General features: G+C 37.8%; 2 protein-coding genes across 2 annotated transcripts in view; one reads left to right on the top strand and one right to left on the bottom strand.

The window, feature by feature from the left end:
- LOC144658816 (kinetochore protein NDC80 homolog) overlaps nucleotides 1-10002 on the top strand; it is a 17287-nt gene extending 7285 nt beyond the window's left edge. Inside the window, exons 15-21 of the mRNA XM_078519299.1 lie at nucleotides 19-180; nucleotides 825-914; nucleotides 1391-1483; nucleotides 2516-2655; nucleotides 3710-3812; nucleotides 3950-4449; nucleotides 9464-10002. Of these exons, the coding sequence (XP_078375425.1) occupies nucleotides 19-180; nucleotides 825-914; nucleotides 1391-1483; nucleotides 2516-2655; nucleotides 3710-3812; nucleotides 3950-4060 (699 nt within the window). The 3' untranslated portion in view covers nucleotides 4061-4449; nucleotides 9464-10002. The remainder of the gene's footprint in view (nucleotides 1-18; nucleotides 181-824; nucleotides 915-1390; nucleotides 1484-2515; nucleotides 2656-3709; nucleotides 3813-3949; nucleotides 4450-9463) is intronic.
- LOC144658817 (peptidyl-prolyl cis-trans isomerase-like 4) lies at nucleotides 9642-21086 on the bottom strand. The gene is made up of 14 exons (XM_078519300.1): nucleotides 20857-21086; nucleotides 20593-20660; nucleotides 19892-19956; nucleotides 19659-19776; nucleotides 18936-19078; nucleotides 18424-18520; nucleotides 16477-16593; nucleotides 14846-14970; nucleotides 13591-13657; nucleotides 12915-13026; nucleotides 12664-12742; nucleotides 11678-12041; nucleotides 11312-11379; nucleotides 9642-10385 (listed from the first exon to the last, which is right to left on the bottom strand). The coding sequence occupies exons 1-14, from the start codon at nucleotides 20924-20926 to the stop codon at nucleotides 10259-10261; spliced, it is 1620 nt and encodes a 539-aa protein (XP_078375426.1). The 5' UTR covers nucleotides 20927-21086; the 3' UTR covers nucleotides 9642-10258.

Below are 21086 nucleotides of genomic sequence, written 5' to 3'. Positions count from 1 at the left end.
CTGTTGTTTCCTCTTCAGACTGAGAAGCACGTCCGTGAGTACAATGAGATGGCGCGGAAGTTGAAGCTCATTCCATCCTCAGCAGAAAATGCAAATGGCATTGACTTTGAGATGCACTTTAATCCACACTCACAGAGACCTGACCAGAGATCTCACATGGACTTTAAGGGAACCATCAAGGTAATTTTTTCACTCTCACTGGCATCATTCAGCCACCTACACCAGTATGAAAGACGTACACAAGCTGTGTCCATGTTCTGGAAAGCTCTTCTATCAAAAACACATTTCGTTTGCAGCTTTAAGACATCTACCTTGCTCAATAAAATAATCTGTACCAAGTTGTACTTACAGTATACAAAAACATGTAATCACGAAAAAAATAACTGACAGTAGAATGAACTGGAAGAGCTGGAAGAAAAGGGCTTTCACTTGTTACAGGCTACAGAAAAGTATTATGATAAACTAAAGAAAGATATTAAACGTTAAGCTCGGTAAATGAAATGTGAAATATGAAATATTCAGTATGTCATGAGCTTGGGACAAAGAAAAAATCTGAGTCCCCAACAGGAATTGAACCCATGACCTACCAAACATCAGGCGGGCGCTATATTTGTTTACTTATGGTCTTTATGAAACTTGGTTGTGGTCAACAGTCAAGGTTTGCTTCCAGACATTCTGTGAAGTCCATTTCCACACTTACTAACTATAACTACTACAGTTTTATTCATCTTCTTGGATTGCAAGAACTTTTTACCACTTGCAGTATTACTTGTGAGTCCTAAAGTGCCAAAAAAATGTTGACTTGGTGTTTTTTCTATTAACAGCCAGCTTTGCTTCGCCTCAAACAACAAATCAGTGAGAAAAGTCGCACCATTCAGTCGCAAGTCATCACTGAAGAAGAAGCATTTGATCAGGTATTGTGATATTTCCCAGGAGTTCTCTATTGTTTTTATTACTGCACAAAGCGATCAAAGGCTGGGATCATGGGGCAGGCAAGATTTCTATTTTGCAAGTGCTACTGGGTAAAGAGAGAGCCGAGACTGCAGTCGTTTTTAAAAACCCAAAATTATAGTCGAGAATGCTTAACGACTAGTACCAGCAGTGAATATTCTGGTGGGAATGTCAGGAGTTAGGGTACACTAGACTTCAGGGATTGATAGAATCAGCATTGAAGTTTCAATTAGCAACATGTACACAATCACAAAAAAGTCATAATTTTTATTTGGTACATTTTCCGGAAACAAAGTTTGGTATGAAATGTCAGCTGCTCATGCCTGGCATTTTAGGATTAAAGGACATTTAGTTGCTTTGTTAGTGATAATTTGATAATTTTTACCAGCTACAAATCAAAAGACATTTTCTGAAGTAATCAGAACATTTTAACTTGCAGATAAGTGAGATGGTGTCAGATAAACAAGAAGAAGCATCAGGCTTGGACATGAAACTACAGGCAATAGACAAGGATTTGAACTGGAAAAAGGAGGTACCTTAAGAACTGTTAAAGGTCCGGTAATACGGGCAACATTTTTGTTCAACTTGTCTCGCAACAAATTTTGGTGTTGCAAGTTGAAAAAAATGTTGCAAAAAGTAGAACTCGGTTCTACTTTGTGCAACATGTTGCTGCAACTTGCAACATCGAAATTTGTTGCGAGACAAGTTGAGCGCGCGGAAGTAATACGGGCAACAACTCGTTCAACTTGCAATGCAACAATGTTGCGAGACAAGTTGAACAAAAATGTTGCCCGTATTACCGGACCTTAAAGGAGCTTTGTCATGGATTTTACCAGTTTTTTGAACATCCAAAATTTATATTTGTGTCGCAGGAAACCTAAAACTAATAGTCCATTTTTATAAAAAAAAATTGCTTTTAATAGAACACTTACACTGTTTGTAATTGTTATTGGGACCTTCTGGGACCTTCATGTTGACAGTTTACTTTCTAGAGCTGCTAGCCGACTATATATTCTTAGGGTATGCAAATATTATGGGTACACTAAAGATCAGCTTAGTAAACTCTTCGACTCATTAATAATGTCATTATTTCTGTATGGATTAGAAGTGTGGGGCTCCGCCTATCAAGGCAAATATTTAGATCGGATTGACACTTTCTTTCGGTGAGCCTATCGTTTTGGCTATACAAATAAGATCATTTTGATATCTGATGTTATTAAGAATAGGGACAGTGATCTTTTCAACAGAATCACAAGTGACACTGGCCATGTATTATATGACTTGCTCCCACCCAAACGGAACAGAGCTCTTAGAGAAAGGGGCCATGACTTTATACTCCCTAAAGTAAAAACAGAACGTTTCAAACGCACTTTTGTAAATAGATGTCTTTTTAAATTTATTTCTTAAAATCCTTGTAACTGATACATATAATAGGTTCATTTTACTAGTTTAGCTTATTTTAGATTGTTTTTTTATTGTAAAGCCACACGTTTGTTGTGACTAGCTTCTTAATAAAAGACTTCTACTACTATTTCTGATTATTAATAATCATTTTTGATTTTAGATTATGTCAAAAGAGTATCAGAAAACTACCGGCACAGCACAGAGTCTGGATGAAGGTGTTCAACAATTGAGAACAAAAGTACTTGAATATGAAGAGGCAACAGAAGAAAAAGAGCGCAAACTTAAAGAGCTTAATCTAAGGTATTTACTGGACTAACACAGAGTGAAAATGTTAGGGTTCACTTTTACCCTTTGTGCAATCTGGTATTTTCCCTTGTTTAATATTTATTAGATACCAGAAAAAAAGGAAAATACCAAATTGTATCAAGGGTTGAAACTGAACCACAACAGAAACGCTAAAAAACCTGATCTTGGCTGTCTGTGGAAAAAATTTACCGCTGGATTTGTTTCCCAGCTTGTGAAAACTTGTGCAAGGTGCAGTGCCTACATTCTCGTCCCCTTGTCCTTCTTAGCTGGCTGAGCCTGGGGCATAAGGAACAAGTGATTTGATGATAGATTCTTACCAAAGAGAATTTAAATATAGCAAACCAGATCAACCGTTTTAAATTTGCCTACAACAAAGGGGTTTCAAAACAAGAATGCAGTGCCTTTTGGTTAACAAACCGGACTCAGGTCTTCTAGTTGGCTAGGTCTGAGCACTGATTTGGGTCATTCTGTTGTGTTTGTGGACAGGACACTTTACTCTCATGGAGCCTCATTCCACCCTTGAGTATACACGGGTTTTGGTTAACTGTTAGGGGGACCACACAAAATGTAAAGGAGTAACCTAAGATGAACTTGTTAGTATGCAATCCAGTGGAAGAATCAATTTTCCAAGCCACTTCATGTTACAGAAGCCAGAGTTATGTGCCAGTCTGTTTAGCCACAGCATTCAGAAATGCTCTACCTACTAGGCAATTTATCACAAGACGCATCAAAATCAAGATTTAGTATAGACACCAAAATTATTCTCCATTGAGTAGTGTAAATGGGTACCAACCAGCCTAGTCCTTATGCATTCTGTCTTGTTTTGGCGACCACGCAAAGCCTGTGGCAGGAGTAGAACGTCACTGCTCACCATGGAGCCCAGACTCCCTTGAGCCAAGAATGCCTTTGGACCAGGCTGGGTACCAGCTAATTATACTAAACAGGAAGTGAGGGAGGATCCCATCCTTGGGAGTAGCATTGTAGGCCAGTTCTTACTTGGTAGACACATGAACAAATTTTAACTGTCAGTTGATTATCTGTACACCAGGGTAGAACAAAGTGCAGTTGAACGAGAGGAAGAGAAAGAGGAATATTCTGATTTTATACTGAAGGCATGCCACATGATCATGGAACACAAAACCCTTATTCAGGTGAGAGAGTTGCGCAGTGATTAGAGCGAATAATTATTTTGCCGAGCACTCATCTTAAAAGTTTTACCAATCAGATGCTGCCATATACAGTGTATATCGAAAATTTTTAATGTTGTTTTTTGTATCTTTACTTTCAGAATCGAACTCATGAACTTTTGGAACAAGCTGAAGAAATCTCACAACAAACCAAACAGGCAGAAGTACCTAAATCATCATTTCCCATTTCAGAACAAATGGGAGAAGAATAAAGTTAAATTTTTGTATTGTTCGAAAATAAAATCATAGAGCAATCATTATAGCCTAGGCATTAAAAGTGTCCTAAAAAGTATAAGGGATTAGCATTGTGGAAAAGTTAGGTTGTCGTTAGATTTGAGACAGCAGTGGACCAGTACACTGTAGCCTGCAAACATGTCTGCCTATCAGTTATCGCTCCCTTTCAGCCAGGAGCGATGAAATGTGGGTATTTTACAGGCTACAAGACAGTACAACTCCTTGTTCAAATTATTTTGTTTCAACTATTACATGTTATACAACAAGTTAAAGTTTGTTTATTTTGTCAATGCCATTTTTTTTTTATCCATGGTCATTTTCCAATGTAAGGCTGAGTGATGGGTAGATGGATATTAAGAGTGTGCCCGTGAGAGAACAGGGCAGAACCATGCAACAGGTAATACAGCTCATATCACCGATTTCGCCCAAACTTAGCATAAATGTTGGGTATGGTGAGCTATTTACTGTGGCAAAACATCAACTCAAAATATTTTATTCCCTTCAAGTTATGGCACCTTTTGCAAAAATGGCCATTTTTCACTAATTTATGCATATTTAATTAGCTGACTTTGATTGACCAGTTCCACAAGAAAAAAAAGACTTCTGAAAATAAAATTCACTGCACTATATTCTGTGGTTATTAGGCTTTAAGTACAATAATTCACTTTAACCGTCAAATTTGATTTCTTCTCCTCAAACGGTCTTTTGGAAGGTACACATTTCGTACTGTTGGAAATAGCCTTTAACTAGTGCCCAATATCTCCCATGAGCAACAACTTATATACATTATTCTTACATGGGTAATGAAGTCCATCATTAAACTTTACAAAAATGCAACAAAATGTCTGGGGACTACAATAGTTTATTAGTATTGAGGAACTAAACACACGTGACTTAACGATTTCTTGCTATTTCATCAAAATTCACCGAAACACAGAAGCCATTTATTTGCCTCAATTTGGCATAAAATCGGTACGAAATAGCTAATCAAGCATTAATCTATAGATAACAATCAAAATATTGGCGAAGAAAAGGCAGTTAGGACATTTTTCGGAGCGTTTTCAGAGCCATATAATTCGGCAATGTTGTGATATAGCAAATGTAAAAACAGCAGCGAAAGATTTTCTTCAAAAGCTCGCTCAATTCAACATTTAGGCACATCAGAGTAAAGAAACAAGAAAGTAATACTACATACATGCCACTTATCGACACACAGATGCTTTCTTTTGAAGAATTTGTTCTTCCTCGCTGCACTTCGATTCTTTGATCGATCTCAATTGACATGTACTGTTGCTTTGAGGCGCGCTGAACTTAGTCAATCCATCGTGGTTCATCCTTCGTGAAAGGTGTAAGCAGGTTGTCAATAAAGTCATTCAAAGAGCTGTTCAAAGTTTACGGAAGGACACTTGTCTCAGCCAGTTTGCATGAAATAAATTTAACTGGAAAATAAACAGCCGCCATGTTGAATTTCTACCTTTGAGCCTGCCGTTTCAGTCAGCGGTACGGCTGTTCACTGGGCATCACGCGTCCATCACGCGTGACCACACCACACGCGCGATCATTTGCTTTTCCTCCCCGAGTGTTCGTTGGATGCGTTTGTGATGAAAATGAGAATATTTTCAAATTGTCGTAGGGAAAACAATTTCCCCCGCTACAGCTTGACGTGTTTACCGCAATGTGATGCTGAACGAACTCTAGGGTGCTTACCATTTGTTGGAGAGAACCGGTTGGAATGACCACTGAAAAATGGAAAGGCTTCTTTACAAAATTAGCAAACTAACCGAAATAGATGTCGCTTACCATTTGTAGCTCAGTTTCCTGTTATTTCTTTCCGTTGATGGGAGACCTGATGCATGGGAAACTAGAACTGGGAAACCTTACAAATGGTAAGAAAATTTCTGACGTTCCGTCAATCTCCGAAGAGATTTTCCAGAAAAAATACTGTTCCATTTGACTTTCACCGAGACAGAGTTCTTGATTTTTCTGTTCAACGGTCGGCTAGCCTGCGTAGCAGGCGTCGTTAGTTTCTAGCGCGCGCATGGGAGAAACGCGAAAGGCGCGAGAGCGCCACGCGAGGAAAAAATCGAGAAGACGGCGTCTCCTCGATTTTTACCTCGCGTGGCCTTCTCGCGATCGCGCACTCTTTTACGCGCGCTAAAAACTACACAGACGCCTGCTAACGGTCGGCATGCACGGCAACCAAATCAAAATAATTGTTTATGTTCCAAAATGACGCTAAATGGCGGTATAAAAATGCTCCGACGTCTCGGCAATACTGCCTTTTTGGGGGTGGCACCTTGAAGAAGGCAGTATTGCCGAAACGTCAGAGCAGTTTAATACCGCCATTTAGCGTCATTTTGGAACATAAACAATTATTTTTAGCATAAAAGACGCTACACAGTTAAATAGATCAAAATTTCAACGTCTCCCAGTTACTTTCCAGACATTTGTATTTTTTTTATTGCTTGTTCAAATTCCCCTCCCCTGGCGGGAATAGTGATTAATACCGCGCATAACGATTACATTTTTTGACCAAATTCCCCTACCCCGGGGCATAAATGGGAAAAAATGAATAACTCAGCAAAATTGGAGAATAACGTTTACCACGGGATAAATCACTATACGGTGGATAGCGAGGTAGGTTTTGTAATCGTTTCTTGCGCAAGTGCTTTAGTTGGGGGAGCGTCTGTGCTGAACTGAACAAAGAATTCACGTACGAAATGCCTTTAGGGACGCAGTCTATATGGCGCAGCAAATATATACATTTATTACACGACTAAGGCGGTCCGAGGGCCAATAACTAAATCAGCCAATCAGATTACTTTATTTCCGGTCCCGCGAGGGCCGATATTTTCCAAGTATCGGACCGGGTTTTGTCCCAGATGATCCCGCACTAATTCCCGCGCGATTTAAAGCAAGATTTTTTGCAAGATTTTTTTTGTAAAAAATTTTCGGAGTTTTTATTGCTTTGAAAATGAAATGACCTTCAACACAGAAATAATTTTAACTCCTTTGGCGCGCGTAAAAGTTTTGCCGCATATTGTTTTCCACGACATCTACCGGGTAGCAATTCTTAATACACAAAGTTTCCAGTCGTGAAATAAATCTCTTATTAACCACGCGCGAGGGCCGTACTGGGCGAATATTGGCCCGAGGTCTTAACAGTACGGATCGAGCGCAGCGAGGTCCGTACAAAAAAGACCGAGGGCCAATATTCGCCCAGTACGGTCCCGAGCAAGCTTGGAGAAGGCTACCTGTGCTGGTTGAAACATTAGCTAATAAGTTTTGCCGTCTTGCGTAGTCCTAGTCTTACAATAAATTTGTTTAGTTTTAATGCGGGGTTTAAGCTCTCTACAAAAGTCTGCATTCGCGTCTTTGTAACTCACATAGCCACTTAAATTGAGTCGGTGATGAAGAAAATTATCATTTGAAGCCGCAATTCGTCACTTGCAATGTGGGCATTCAGGAGGAAAAATTTGTCCCCATAAAAGCCCTTTTCTAAAACAAATTAATAAAACTGCAGTAATGACGTTTATCGGTAAATGGACAGATGGAGAACTTTGTGGGATCCCGAAAAAGAGAGTGGGTACAAATTCAGTCTCCTAGCTGCCAAAGTGTAATATAATATAGACGATTTGAACAGAAGGAATAGATGTACACAGGCCAGGCTGACAACCTGACCGCCATTTCTTCGAATGTCCATATTCACCCCCTCCCCCACCTCCCAAAAAAGACAGAAACAACAAAAAAAAAAAACAATAAACATACTAGTTTTAACCTGATATAAGATGGAAAAACTTGCTCTGATTATTTAATGGTTTCCGACATTTCAGAGCTCAATTTCAGAGCATCAAAACCGATTGCATCGCATACATTACACTGCATCCAGTGTATTTCTCTTCAACTATTTATCAATAAAATTCAATGGAGAAGTTGAAAAAAAATTCTCACTTTTACAAGAAACGCACACTACTTATAAGGCTAAGATCAAGCCCCGGTTGTTCAGAGGGTAGATAACACCATCCGCTACTTATTCCGACGAAAACAAACATTTGCGAAGGAAAAGCAAATGAACACGCGTGTGTATAGCTGTGTATAGCTGTGTTGGGCTATGTATAGGCGTGTATAGCTGTGTAGGGCTAGGCTATGTATCCCCTCTATGAACATTCCTATATAGGATTTAGTCAAACAACTATATGATGACTACACTACGTACTTGCCCAAGTGTACGGCTTTACCGCTGACTGAAACGGCAGGCTCAAAGGTACAAATACAACATGGCGGCTGTTTATTTTCCAGTTAAATTTATTTCATTCAAACTGGCTGAGACAAGTGCCCTTCCGTGAACTTTAAACAGCTCTTTGAATGACTTTATTGACAACCTGTTTACACCTTTCACGAAGGATGAACCACGATGTATTGGCTAAGTTCATCGCGCCTCAAAGCAACAGTACATGTCAATTGAGATCGATCGAAGGATCGAAGTGCAGCGAGGAAGAACAAATTCTTCAAAAGAAAGCATCTGTGTGTCGATAAGTGGCATGTATGTAGTATTACTTTCTTGTTTCTTAACTTTGATGTGCCTAAATGTTGAATTGAGCGAGCTTTTGAAGAAAATCTTTCGCTGCTATTTTTACATTTACTATCACAACATTGCCGAATTATATGGCTCTGAAAACGCTCCGAAAAATGCCCTAACTGCCAATCTTCGCCAATATTTTGATTGTTATCTATAAATTTATGCTTGATTAGCTATTTCGTACCGATTTTGTGCCAAATTGAGGCAAATAAATGGCTTCTGTGTTTCGGTGAATTTTGATGAAATAGCAAGAAATCGTTAAGTCACGTGTGTTTAGTTCCTCAATACTAATAGAATATTGAAGTCCCCAGACATTTTGTTGCATTTGTGTGAAGTTTAATGATGGATTTCATTACCCATGTAAGAATAATGTATATAAGTTGTTGCTCATGGGAGATAATGGGCACTAGTTAAAGGCTATTTCCAACAGTACGAAATGTGTACCTTCTAAAAGACCGTTTGAGGAGAAGAAATCAAATCAAACGGCTGAAGTGAATTATTGTACTTAAAGCCTAATAACCACAGAATATAATGCAGTGAAATTTATTTTCAGAAGTCTTTTTTTCTTGTGGAACTGGTCAATCAAAGTCAGCTAATTAAATATGCATAAATTAGTGAAAAATGGCCATTTTTGCAAAAGGTGCTATAACTTGAAGGGAATAAAATATTTTGAGCTGATGTTTTGTCACAGTAAATAGCTCACCATACCCAACATTTATGCTAAGTTTGGGCGAAATCGGTGATATGAGCTGTATCACCTGTTGCCTGGTCCTCTTATGGATACACTCTTAAGAAAAACTAGTTTTAGAATGCTAATGCATTTTTGTGCTGACAAATATTATGCTCAGCATTGTTGCATGTTTATTATGAATTGAAACATGCTTGTTGAATGATATGTTTTTATGTTATATTCACGTACCGGTATTATTATTGTACCTACTGGTCAGTATGTTCAATGAAGAAACAATGTATAGGCAAGATTTACTTTCAAAAGCTTTTATTTAATTTTAAAAGTCCTTGTCTGCAGTGTAAGGACTTGGTCTCTGTTTACGAGTGATTGGGGTTGATACATGATGTTTGTTCATTTACTGTATCGAGCAACTGTTGTTATTTAAAGGTGCAGTAGAGATGTCCTAACTTTAAAAAGGCAATGTTTACTTGGTATTTTTTTAACCTGTAAAGCTTGAGCAACTTGTTGTCTGTACATAACTTGATACAAAGTCCTCTGTATTGTTGAGTTCCTGAAACACTTGTTACTGCCTGCCATTCATTTAGAGTAAGGTTGTAAATAATAATGTACATGTACATATCTACAAAGAAATAAAAAAAAAACCACTGTTATTTGTTATTGTGCAAATGCTCATAAGCATTCCTCTGTTCCAATGTCTTGCTACAAATAGTGAAATACCAAACTTGACAATGATGTTTAACATTTGCCTTTCCAAGAGATCTGTTCTTTCGTTCCATGCATCCTCTAGCTTGTGCACATGTTTTTGTAACAATATCGGAAGGTCTGCAAAGCCATTTTGCTGTTTGCTTATTTCACAAGCTGATGGATTGTTCCTTTCACTGCCAGACTCAATGCTATACTTTCAGCTTAATGTCTGTGACTTGAATGATGTTTGTGATCATGCGAAGAGTGCTTGCTTTTGTGTCCCTCAGAATGTTTATGTTTGTCATGGTCATGTTTAGAATGCCTTTCTTTATTTCTTGGAGAACGTTCCCTATCACAGAATAAATAATTATTAATTAACAACTAAAAAGAGACCCTCAAAGACTTCCTAACCCCAAATTTTGTTGTTGGACCTGATGTTATACATTTCAGAGAGTAATTTTGCTTGTATTCTTATATTGACCTTGCACTGCATGCTTGGCAGATTTTGAAATTACTTGCACAATTACTCTCTGAATATGGTACTCAGGGTTTGTTCAGATCACGAAAACCTGGAAAGTCATGGAATTTTAGAATTTCATTTCCCAGGCCTGGTAAGTCATGGAAAATAGTATTGATTGTACAAAATCAATTACGCAGGTTCTTTTTAGTGAAGAAAAGGGTAAAAACGAACCCAAAATCAAGATAATTTTTGAAAATTTGCAAGAAATATGGTCAAATTTAAATCATGGAAACCTTTGAACAGTCATGGAATTTCAAATTCTTAGATGACAAAGGACCTGGTACTCCACTCAGTCTATGTATTACTAAACAGTTGCCATTATGCCTGGCTCACATAAGTGACATAGCAGCAATGTCGCACAAATGCAAAAACACCTTACATAGATGTTTTATGTCACCAGTGTGAACAACAACATAGCAGGAACATGATGACAAAAGCATAACAAGATAAGTCAAAACTGAAATTTTCTTTATATCGTTTTATCCATGTTGTTATGTCACACTTTTAATGAAACAGGCTTTGAGGGCACACTTCTGACTGAGGCATTCCTGCTATGCCACTGTATATTCACTGTCAGTAATGATTTGATTTTGTGTCATACATTCAGTTAGCACACTCTATATTACATGTATGTACCACCTTTTTAATAGATCTGTTTGAGTCTTGAAACTTGCATCCGCAGGTAACTACATGCAGGTTAAAATGGAGTCAAACTACTTAATCCTTCTAGATAACACATGAAAATTGTAAGATACCTGTCTCTCCTGTGTTTGTGATTCCTTTCCTTCGCTTGTGGTTCTGTTTGATATTTTCCCTCATTGTACTGATCATATAGAAAAAAAAGTGCTAAGTTTCAGGTCATCAAAGAATTAATATTAATGAATCTAAGGGGAGCTACTGGAGTAAATTTTTAATTAGAAGTCATGTTGCCACTGAACAGTTCTACATTATTCCAGTTGGAGGTTTTTACTGAGCAACCTCATCCCCAGGGTCTCCCTCTCCCCAGGGAGAGAGAGACACTGGGGACGAGGTTGTTTACTGTGCAGGTAATTTCTGCAAATCGTTTGTCCTCGCTGCAAATATGGAATTTGAATTAACCGTCACAACAGACTGTTTCTTACTTTACGACTTCTGGAGTAATCATCTGCTTGACTTTTCTTTTGTCTTTTTACTCTCTCATCGTCACTGCTGCTGGGACTCCTTTTTCGTTCTCTTTTATCTTTCCTCGCTCTTTTCTTATGATCGTCGTCACTACTGCTGTAGCTGACCTTTCTCTCTCGCCCCCTGTCCTTCTCTTTCTCACCAGGCTTTTTGTTTCCTTTGCGATCCTCATCATCATCATCATTGTGCTGTCTCCTTCTGTCTCCTTTATCTCTTGGCTTCGCAGTATCATCATCACTGAAGTTGCGCCCTTTGTGCTTCTTTAGCTTTTCGCTAGATCTTTTGTCATTATGTCCACTGTCATCATCAAATACCAGATCATAGCTTAATTTGCAAGAGAGTCAAGAGAAATAAATACCATACTATTTGTGTTTCAGTGTTTATGTTTACTCACCTCAGAACTGCAGCCATGTCAAAAATCAAGCAATCAGCATTTCTTTTGGACAAAAAAGGTAAAGTCTGTGTCGAACCTAGTCCATTTTAGGCATTTAGAGGCTGTGTATTTTTTGTTTGTTTGTAATGCTTAGTTTTGTAGTCTTTAATTTGTAAACATACTATAATTGTTATTTAAGAGTTTAGTTAGCTCCAAATACTAATAGTAACTTGTAAACACGACTGCATCAGCTATGCTGCTTGCAACACATTTATCGTGTATAAATAAAAGCAATTATTATTGTTATTATTATTATTATTCCCCCCTGGATGGGATGCCATTCCATTGCAGGGTTACCACCCAGCATTAGTTCACCGGTACCCATTTATACACCTGGGTAAAGAAAGGCACTGTGACAGTAAAGTGTCTTGCCCAAGAACAAAACACAGTGAATCCAGCCAGGGTTCGAACCTGGAATGTTCCCTCTGGTCTCTGACATGCTAACAATAAGGCTATGCAGCTCCCACATTGGTATTGGTATGGAGAAAACACAATTGTTTTAAAAAAGGATACTCAGTTGTCTCTTTTTGTCCCTTGACAGCAAATTTGGGTTTGTCCTTATCACCTTTACCAGGGAAAACTGGTTTAGCCCCTGTGTCAAAAAACAAACAAAAAGAAAAACACATTTTTAAACTATTGCATGTAGTTAGAAATAATTTAAAAAAATTCAAAGCAGCCAATTTGCTATTCTTTGTATTCTTCAATAAAAGCACGAAAACCTCATTGGTTACATATAATTACGTAAAAAAAGATGACTGAATTACCCTGCTTTTGTAACTGTACTTTCGCAACTGATTGGGAAAAATCAACATGAATTCGGCGATCATCAATGAGCACATTGTCCATTTTGAAGTAAGCACGTTCACAATCTTCAACCTAAAAAAAGTGAAAAAATGCAACTGAATTTGAAAAAATGTTACAACTTAGTTACCGATACATTCTTTATGTGCTACAGTCACTAGTAGTCATGTAAGTACCCTAGAACTAATACATCACTAAGTTGACATGGCGACAGTTATTATCAGTGAGGGGAGCTTAAAGGGGGTACAATAACCAAAAAACTTAAGAAAAACGTAATACCACATTAAATATAACCAAAGATTTCCAAAAACCACTTAGTCTAGAAAACCGTTATAATGCAGGTTAAAATAAAAAGTTCTGCAAAACCACACTAAAAATAATGCAATAACGCAAACCTTTATGCCCCCTCTATAAGTACATCCTAGCCTGCTACCCCTGAAACTCCAGGCCTGATAACTGTCTAATAATAATTATTGCAGATATGCCCAAAGCAATCTGACATTTTTCGCAACTGTCCTCATCTCTTTTATAAGGAAGTGCTCCCCCTAGTAGGGTTTACAAGTACACCATCCCTTATGATCTGATGGGCCACCCTCCACTCCGTAAACTCAAAAAAACAAATTAGCAAGCAGTACATACATTCTCAAACTCAATGAAAGCATACTGCAATGACTCCCCAGACGTCTGATCCCGTATGACTTCACAACTGAAAAAAATGAGAATCTTGACATTTACCTAAACTGTACTGCTTGAAGTCATTGACAAGTTGGGGGTGACTGTATGACACTAAAGTGACTTAAATAAGATGGAGAAAGTTCATCCTAGTTTGCCCCTAATTAAAGGGGCTATGTCACGCAATTTTAGGCAATTTCGGCACTGACTAACAGGTCATAGAATTAACTGAAATATCACAATAAGGGCTTAAAACATTAGAATAACTCAAAAGAAACACAAAGGCCAAAAAGGGGCATGGATGAGCAAAATTCGAGAAGATTAAAATGGATTGGGTATGGGTAAAAATGTCGGTCCGACATTTTTCAAGTTTATCTCAATTTGTATGAAAGTGTCATTTACAGAGCTCGAAAATCATCCTCGTTTGCTATGTGGCCGTGATTTTGCCAATAAATGGCTTTTGCTCTGCCAATTTGAAGTTTGCAGCACTTGATTGACAAAAATAAATAGAATTTTCTTAAAATACCGTGACCTAGCCCCTTTAAAGCTCTTCTATTTTCTTACATGGTACTACTACAAAATGCTAAAAATGATAACTGTTCTGTCATCTATACTTCGTTTATATATGTCAATAACCAGCTGCAGGTTAATGTCCTAACCAGCTGCTGCTCTTTGCAACAGGCCATCTGGCAAAATCCATTTTGATCAGTCCCGCAATACAGTAAACACCCGCGTGTAAGAACCTAGTGGTTTAAGAACCTGCTGGCAGAAATTTGCCATTTTAATACCCCAAAATATAAGAACCTGTTTAGCCAAGCAATTTTCAGCAGGTTCTTATATGTAGGTTATAGAAAATTTTCATAAAAATTTTTAACAGAACATCCCAAACTGTATTTACAAATAAAGAAAAGACAGATTCACATAGACTGTAATTGTCTTCTTTGGACCTTGCTTGAGGCTTGAAGCAATACAGTTATGAAAAAATGCTGCATAATGAAGGACCAAACCCATTTTTTTTCTTCTCGTACAATCAAAAACTAGGGCTCTTCCTAAGAAATTAAGAACCTTATTAAGAACCTACTTAGCCTAAATTACCAATAACTACCCCCAAATACAAGAACCTATTTTGCCAAACTTAGAAAATTGTAGGTCCTTACACGCGGGTGTTTACTGTATGTTTACTTCACAAAACACAACCTCGTTCCCAGGGTCTCTCTCACACCTTTTGATGGGTCCAAATCTTGAGAATATAATCTCCAAGTCTTGATCTTGAGTGACAGGATTTAATTTACAGACAAACAGTACATTGTCAGGGGGTTTGATGTCTGCATCTGGAACATCACCAACCTGAAAAACAAGTTGTAATATTGGGTACATGACTTAGAAGTTGCTGATATGCCAAAAACTAAAATCAGCCAAATTTCTTTGTCTGCAAAATTTGGCTTCGCCCCATACAAATTTTAAGCTAAGCGACATGTGCTGCACTCATTTTCCATATAAGGTCAAATGTAGGTGTGTGGTTTTCCGCTGGCTGAGGAACGAAAGAAGCGGAAAACGTTTTTCTCCCACATGGCTGGGAGCCTGGGTTTGAGTGTATGGGGGTTTCAGGTCACGTGAGACGTTCACGGTTCACTTTGCGTTTGCCATCCGCCATTGCCTGACACCCCCCATCCACCCACCCATGGAGTAATTCTAGGGGCAATTGAGTTGGTGTTTTCATTTAGGGACCATGTAGTTTCGTTCGCTTGATTCTTGTCTTCATATTGTTTTGTTTATTTTATTGCGAGTCTTTTTTGATTCAGTAATTTTTTCTTGATGTATTAGAGTTATTGTTTTAATAAAGGTCAGGCTGCGTGGTTCGGCTTGGCATGGCTCCCAGTTGTGTGTGAGAAATAATGGCTGGTAACCGAGATCCAGTGAACCAATGAGAAAACTAGAAATGCATTATCCGAGGTTGAGAATTTAATAAAATCAGATCCACCTGGAAATCATGGCAGGTCATTTATATTGGCAAATAATAAACAAAGCAAGGCCTTTGGCAACTGGAAGACAACAGAAAGGTTTTTTTTTTCAGTTTGTTGTAGCATTAATACATGATCACAGTTCTTTTACCTGTGACCACACCTGATAGCTACATTAATCTTGGTTGTCATTTTCACCAAAAACAGTGATGTAATACACTGTTGGTTCATTGCATCATGTACAACCACATCCAAGAGTCTCTACGAAAATCTGATCAAATGAATACACATGTTCAAAAATAGATGAATACTTCACATCTTCAAACTGCTGCTCAGCCACGAAACTCCAGTTTACTGCTGGAACACTCAGGCAACATCTACAACATGGCCAGGTTGTTGAAAACATGATTAAGCTAATCCAGGATAAGTGTGAATTCTGATTTCATTTTTTTAAACTTTTCAGTAAAGATTTCTCTCTATAATTTCTGTCCTCCAGTTTTGAGGTTGACTAATCCCAGACTCCACAAAACATAAGCGATGAAAACACTTTTATACAAGAGAAATTGAACCCTCGATCAACATTTAATCCCAGGCTAGTGTTAATCAGCTTTTGAACAACCCGGCTCATAACTACAGAACAAAGAAACATCAGCTGTAGTAGTTTTTCTTGCAGGACTTCTTTCTACAGTCAACTCCTACCTTGCGGTCACCTTGCCATTACAGATACCCCGTTATTACGGACAGTAGTTTAAGTCCCGACGAACAAGAAATACTAAAAATAACTTCCACTTCTACAGACTTTTTCTATTGCGGACACCAAATTGTGGTCCCGAGGTGTCCATTATAGTAGGAGTTGACTGTACGGGTAATTAAATTTTATTGTAAAACTGACCATTTCAAGAATCTGTGTGCCAGCCTTCAGCTCTCTTTCTTCAATCATCTCATCAATTTCCTCCATTGTTTTACCCTTGGTGTCATCTATCTCCTCATCAGCTCCAATGCGACCACTCTGAAAATAATAAATTAATTAGTAACTTCTGTAATGCATATTCTTTCATGACACGTCAGTACTTCTCTTCATTTTATTGCCTGAAAACAACACGCTGTTTTGTAGGTTGTACCTTGCCCTTTTGTGATAATTATTTTGTAAAGGCACAAGCAAGATCAAGCTACCATATTTACTGGTATTCGATTAAACGCCCAACCTCAAATAAGCGCCCATCCTGTACATGGGAAAAGTTAATAAGCGCCCAGCCTCGAATAATCGCCCACCCCTAACCCCTATAACTAAAAGTGGCTATAAGCCACTAAACTCGGAAAAGTTATTATGAAACAAGAATCGAAAACAACAAACTGACAAATAAAGGTTTGCTAATACAAATGATGTTATACTTTCCAAACCTTCTGTTTACTTCACTTTGATTGTCATCAAATACTGATCGAGAGCAGACCGAAAGGCCAAGAGATAGAGTTCCCATCTGTTGCAAATTGATTTCTTTCTTTTTATTTTTCCTTTTTGTTATTTGAAGGTAACGAAAAATAATAATAATAATAATATCATTGGCTATAAGTCGAGCGATTTTTTTTTCACCAAATCGTACTGAAATAAATTTATCTTTACCTGAGTGTTTTGGGTTAGTTTTTTTCTAACTGGTTCTAAAAAACCAAAGGTTTACGGTCTCGGCTTATAGCTGAATAAATATCATATTATTTCAAGAAAACTGACATTAATACAATATTTCGGTTGGTGACTAAGCATGTAATTTTATGTAATTTAACAAGAAATGTAGGTATCAGAGAAAAGGTCTCATTCTCTAGAGGCCTTAAAACACTTGCACGCATTGCGTGCATATGTCTAACAGGAAACGAGTGAAGGAGTGATGGAGTGAAGGAGTGAAGGAGTGAATTCACTTCGCCCACTACAACTCTTTTCCGAGTTAAAAATAAGGATTCGAGTGGAATTTTGATTATTGTTGAAGTTGAGATTAAAATTGACTAGTAAGTACTACTATTAAGCTAAGAGACTATCCCAAAGACTGAGTTTTTTTAATATTTACTGAAAATTCAGCTTTCGTACACCTTCACATTTAGTTATTACACATTGTTTTCTTGCAAAATAAATATACTACTGTCTTGTTAAAAATGGTGACAATTCAATAAGCGCCCAGCCTGGAATAAGCGCCCACCTCGAATAAGGGCCCACCCTCAAGGTTCAAAAATTTAATAAGCGCCCAGGGCAGTTAATCGAATAAATATGGTATTTTTGCCATTTTTACTGTAAGAACATGGCCCAATACAGGATTCTTGACTTGCAAGATGACAGAATTCAATGAACAATATTGAACAACTACAAGCCTTTCCAGCCTGGGCAAAATACATTTATTCCAAATTTTTTGCAGACACGTAATTTTCCATTCCTTTTCAAGATCTCGAAATTAGTGACTAATACTTTTTCCAGACTTTCACACTGTATGTAACTATCCTACATGTTAGCTGGTTTTCTCCTTTACTAACTATGGTTTTATCAAGAAGTGACTGTGTCAATCTATTCTTTCAAGAATATTTACAATTTTACAGATTGAAATAATTGGCAGGGCTTAAGACTAACTTTTTAACTCACTGGTTTACTGGCTAATAACATGTCAGATTTTACTAGCCAAAAGTAATTTTTCACCAGTAAGGTATATTGATTTCTATCAAAAACAGTTGACTTTTTCGAGTTTTTTACTAGCCAAATGGCTAGTAGGAATACTAAACCTGGTAGCCAAAACCTAATTTTAGTAGCCTTTGGCTAGTTGGCTACCGTTAGTCTCGAGCCCTGATTGGTTTATTGACTTACATCAAGCTGTTCTTTGGTTGGTTCTGGAGATCGATCAGGGATTACTAAGCCACTTGGATCATCAAAAGGATCATCAAGGATTACGGTGTGGTTTATTCTGTGTTAATCAAGAGAACGTGTACACTGCTGAATTGAAGTTCAACCAAGTTAAACAAAAATAGCCAATGAACAGGCTCCTGAATGGGGTATAGAGTGGAGAAAAACTTGGTGAACCAGAGAAACGGAGCACACGTAAAGCGAGCATGGTTTAGGGTGGGCAGAGTGACCAGAGAGTGGTCTAAAGAGGAAGAACTGGGCCAAGCCCAGTTTGTTCAGTTTACTGATTTCTTTTTTCGCCCAAAACCTCATTCAGGAGCCTGTCCACAGGTAAAACAAAAAAGGCCCCTTTAACATTTGACATTCGGTTATCAACAAAAAAAATACTACATATTAAACATTGAGTTCATTGTTGTATTTTTCTTAGAATCTATGATATATTTATTATTTACAATCTGTGAAATCACATTTGTTACCTGATGTCTTGGTAAGGCCTGTGGTCATCATCACAAATGGCATCATTCAGTTTATCCAGGACATCAAATCCCTCAACAACCTCAGCAAACACAGTATGAACACCATCCAGGTAATCAAGATCATCCCCCAGTGTAATGAAAAACTGAAAATAGTCAAGGTTCATGTTAGCTGGTTTTACAGCATAATGATAAATAATGCATTTATATAGCACATTTCCATATATGTCTATGTTCAAATGCATGAGCTTCGTGTCCTACTCTTTGCGAATGGTGTGTGTTCTTTAATGTCCCCTGCTATAAGGCTGAGGGTAAAGGAGACTGGACCTACAGTTCATCGTCCGTTTCCCAGAAGACTAGAATATCTAACCATTTGCAGTTGTTATTGCAAAGGCAGTATATTCTCCTCAGTTATTTGAAGACCCTGAGTGTTGGTCTGGTCTGGTCGACCTTTGAACCGTTGACCTTCCACACAGCAGACTGGCACTCTACCAACTGAGCTAACCAGGCACAAAAATGGTTCAACACCCCTGAGTGCACTAAAGGAGGCGCATGCAATGGGGAGGTGGTTGGGTGGGGTATGGATTTTTCTGAAACTGCATTTTGATAACCAAACGTTACAAAGTATCCTTACTGACAACAGATTCAGAGTTTGCTGACATTTACACTCTAAGCAGTGTAACATAGAGAATTAAAAAAAAAATAACTCCAAGCACTGTTACTTACTTGGGAGCCGTGCAAGTTATCTCCGTTGTTTGCCATGGAGACAGTCCCTCTCTTTTTATGCTTGATGCGAGGTTTGATTTCTGCTTCAAAGAATTTTGCTTGATCTCCATAAAGAAACCTTGAAAAGATTGATAGAAACATGAACCTTCTTTTTAATAAAACAGAATTTACAGTGATAGTGCAAGAATCACTTTATATGTTGTAAGTGGTTGTTATTAATTGACTTTAGCTACCTGAAGACAGATTCTCCTCCAGTGCCATGGCCAGCTGGGTCACCAGTCTGGGCCAGAAAGTTTGGCTACAGACAAAAAAACACCAACATGTGATTAATGTATTTGCAATAATATTAGCCAGTAATTCTGCATAATCTTAGCATGCTTCTATAACTTGATGAATGAACACCCATGCTCCATAATAACAATAAAATGAACTGATTAAATGTTATTTTCACTACCCAGAGATTTTCTTTTACTTGCTCTGCAGTGCAGAAAAATTCCTATGGTAAAATGAAAAATCAATTTACATTGCTAAACAAGCAAGACTTGAAGCTGCCGGGAATGAAGAAATCACAGAGAACTCGCTTGACTTGGGAAGCAAGACTTTTCATTTGAGAATTACTACTATGTTAGGCCTGGTTCACACTAGCGACATAACGACAAAAAGAAAAGTTCAATTCTTTCCTTATGTCGTTATGCTTATGTCATTATGTTGCAACTATGCGTTATGTTATGTTGTTTACACTGGTGACATAAAACATCAACGCGAGGTGTTTTTTGCATTTGCGTAACCTTGCCGTTATGTAGATATGTCACTAGTGTGAACCAGGCCTTACTGAACACTATTTACACCAACTAGATAGCTACAAAATAATTACAGTATGTCTACATAAAAAGTTTAACCATGCGTACTGCAAAAATGCGGTAGAAAAGCTCACCTGCACAGAATGAAACAAGCAATAGTTGTAATACTTGATCTTGCACAATTTTAAAAAGTTAAGACATGCTAAAAAGAGAACAATAAAAAGAACAGTTTTACTTAAGCTTAATTTCTTAAGGCTGAAGTCGGGTTTTTGGAATTTGCTGTTATTTATTTGAATCATTTACCAGCCAAACCAAAAACAGCTTATTTTCAGCAGAACACGAAAAATACAACAGCAACAACAACTCGTCATATTCATACAGGACACATTTCTACCAACCTCGCGGCCTTTCATTTGTGAACAAATCAATCACGATATCTCCTAAAGTCGTTTCAAGAATAACCGACATTTTTCCTTAAAAAGCCTCCAATATCAGGCTGCAAAGTCGCCAAGTCTTTCCACTAACGTTTAAACGTTTCAGAGATTGATTCAAACTAGCAAATATACCATCAGTTTAAAGGAAAATTGCCTAAAAAGCTACGTTTGAAACTTGTCAATGACGCCGCCAT

The sequence above is a fragment of the Oculina patagonica genome, chromosome 6 (assembly GCF_052425735.1).
Source record: "Oculina patagonica isolate OP01 chromosome 6, crgOcupat, whole genome shotgun sequence".
Lineage (NCBI taxonomy): Eukaryota > Metazoa > Cnidaria > Anthozoa > Scleractinia > Oculinidae > Oculina > Oculina patagonica.
The sequence above is the reverse complement of the archived record's forward strand: the minus strand, read 5'-3'. Positions and strand labels throughout refer to the sequence as shown.

Bases quoted from the DNA above. Each gene is read 5' to 3' on its own strand.
- LOC144658817 (XM_078519300.1), bottom strand. From the start codon at position 20,926: ATGTCGGTTATTCTTGAAACGACTTTAGGAGATATCGTGATTGATTTG. The intron at 20,661-20,856 runs GTTGGTAGAAAT...TTCTCTTTTTAG, and splicing joins CACAAATGAAAGGCCGCGAG to CATGTCTTAACTTTTTAAAA. The intron at 14,971-16,476 runs GTCAGTTTTACA...CTTGTTTTTCAG, and splicing joins GCACACAGATTCTTGAAATG to GTTGGTGATGTTCCAGATGC.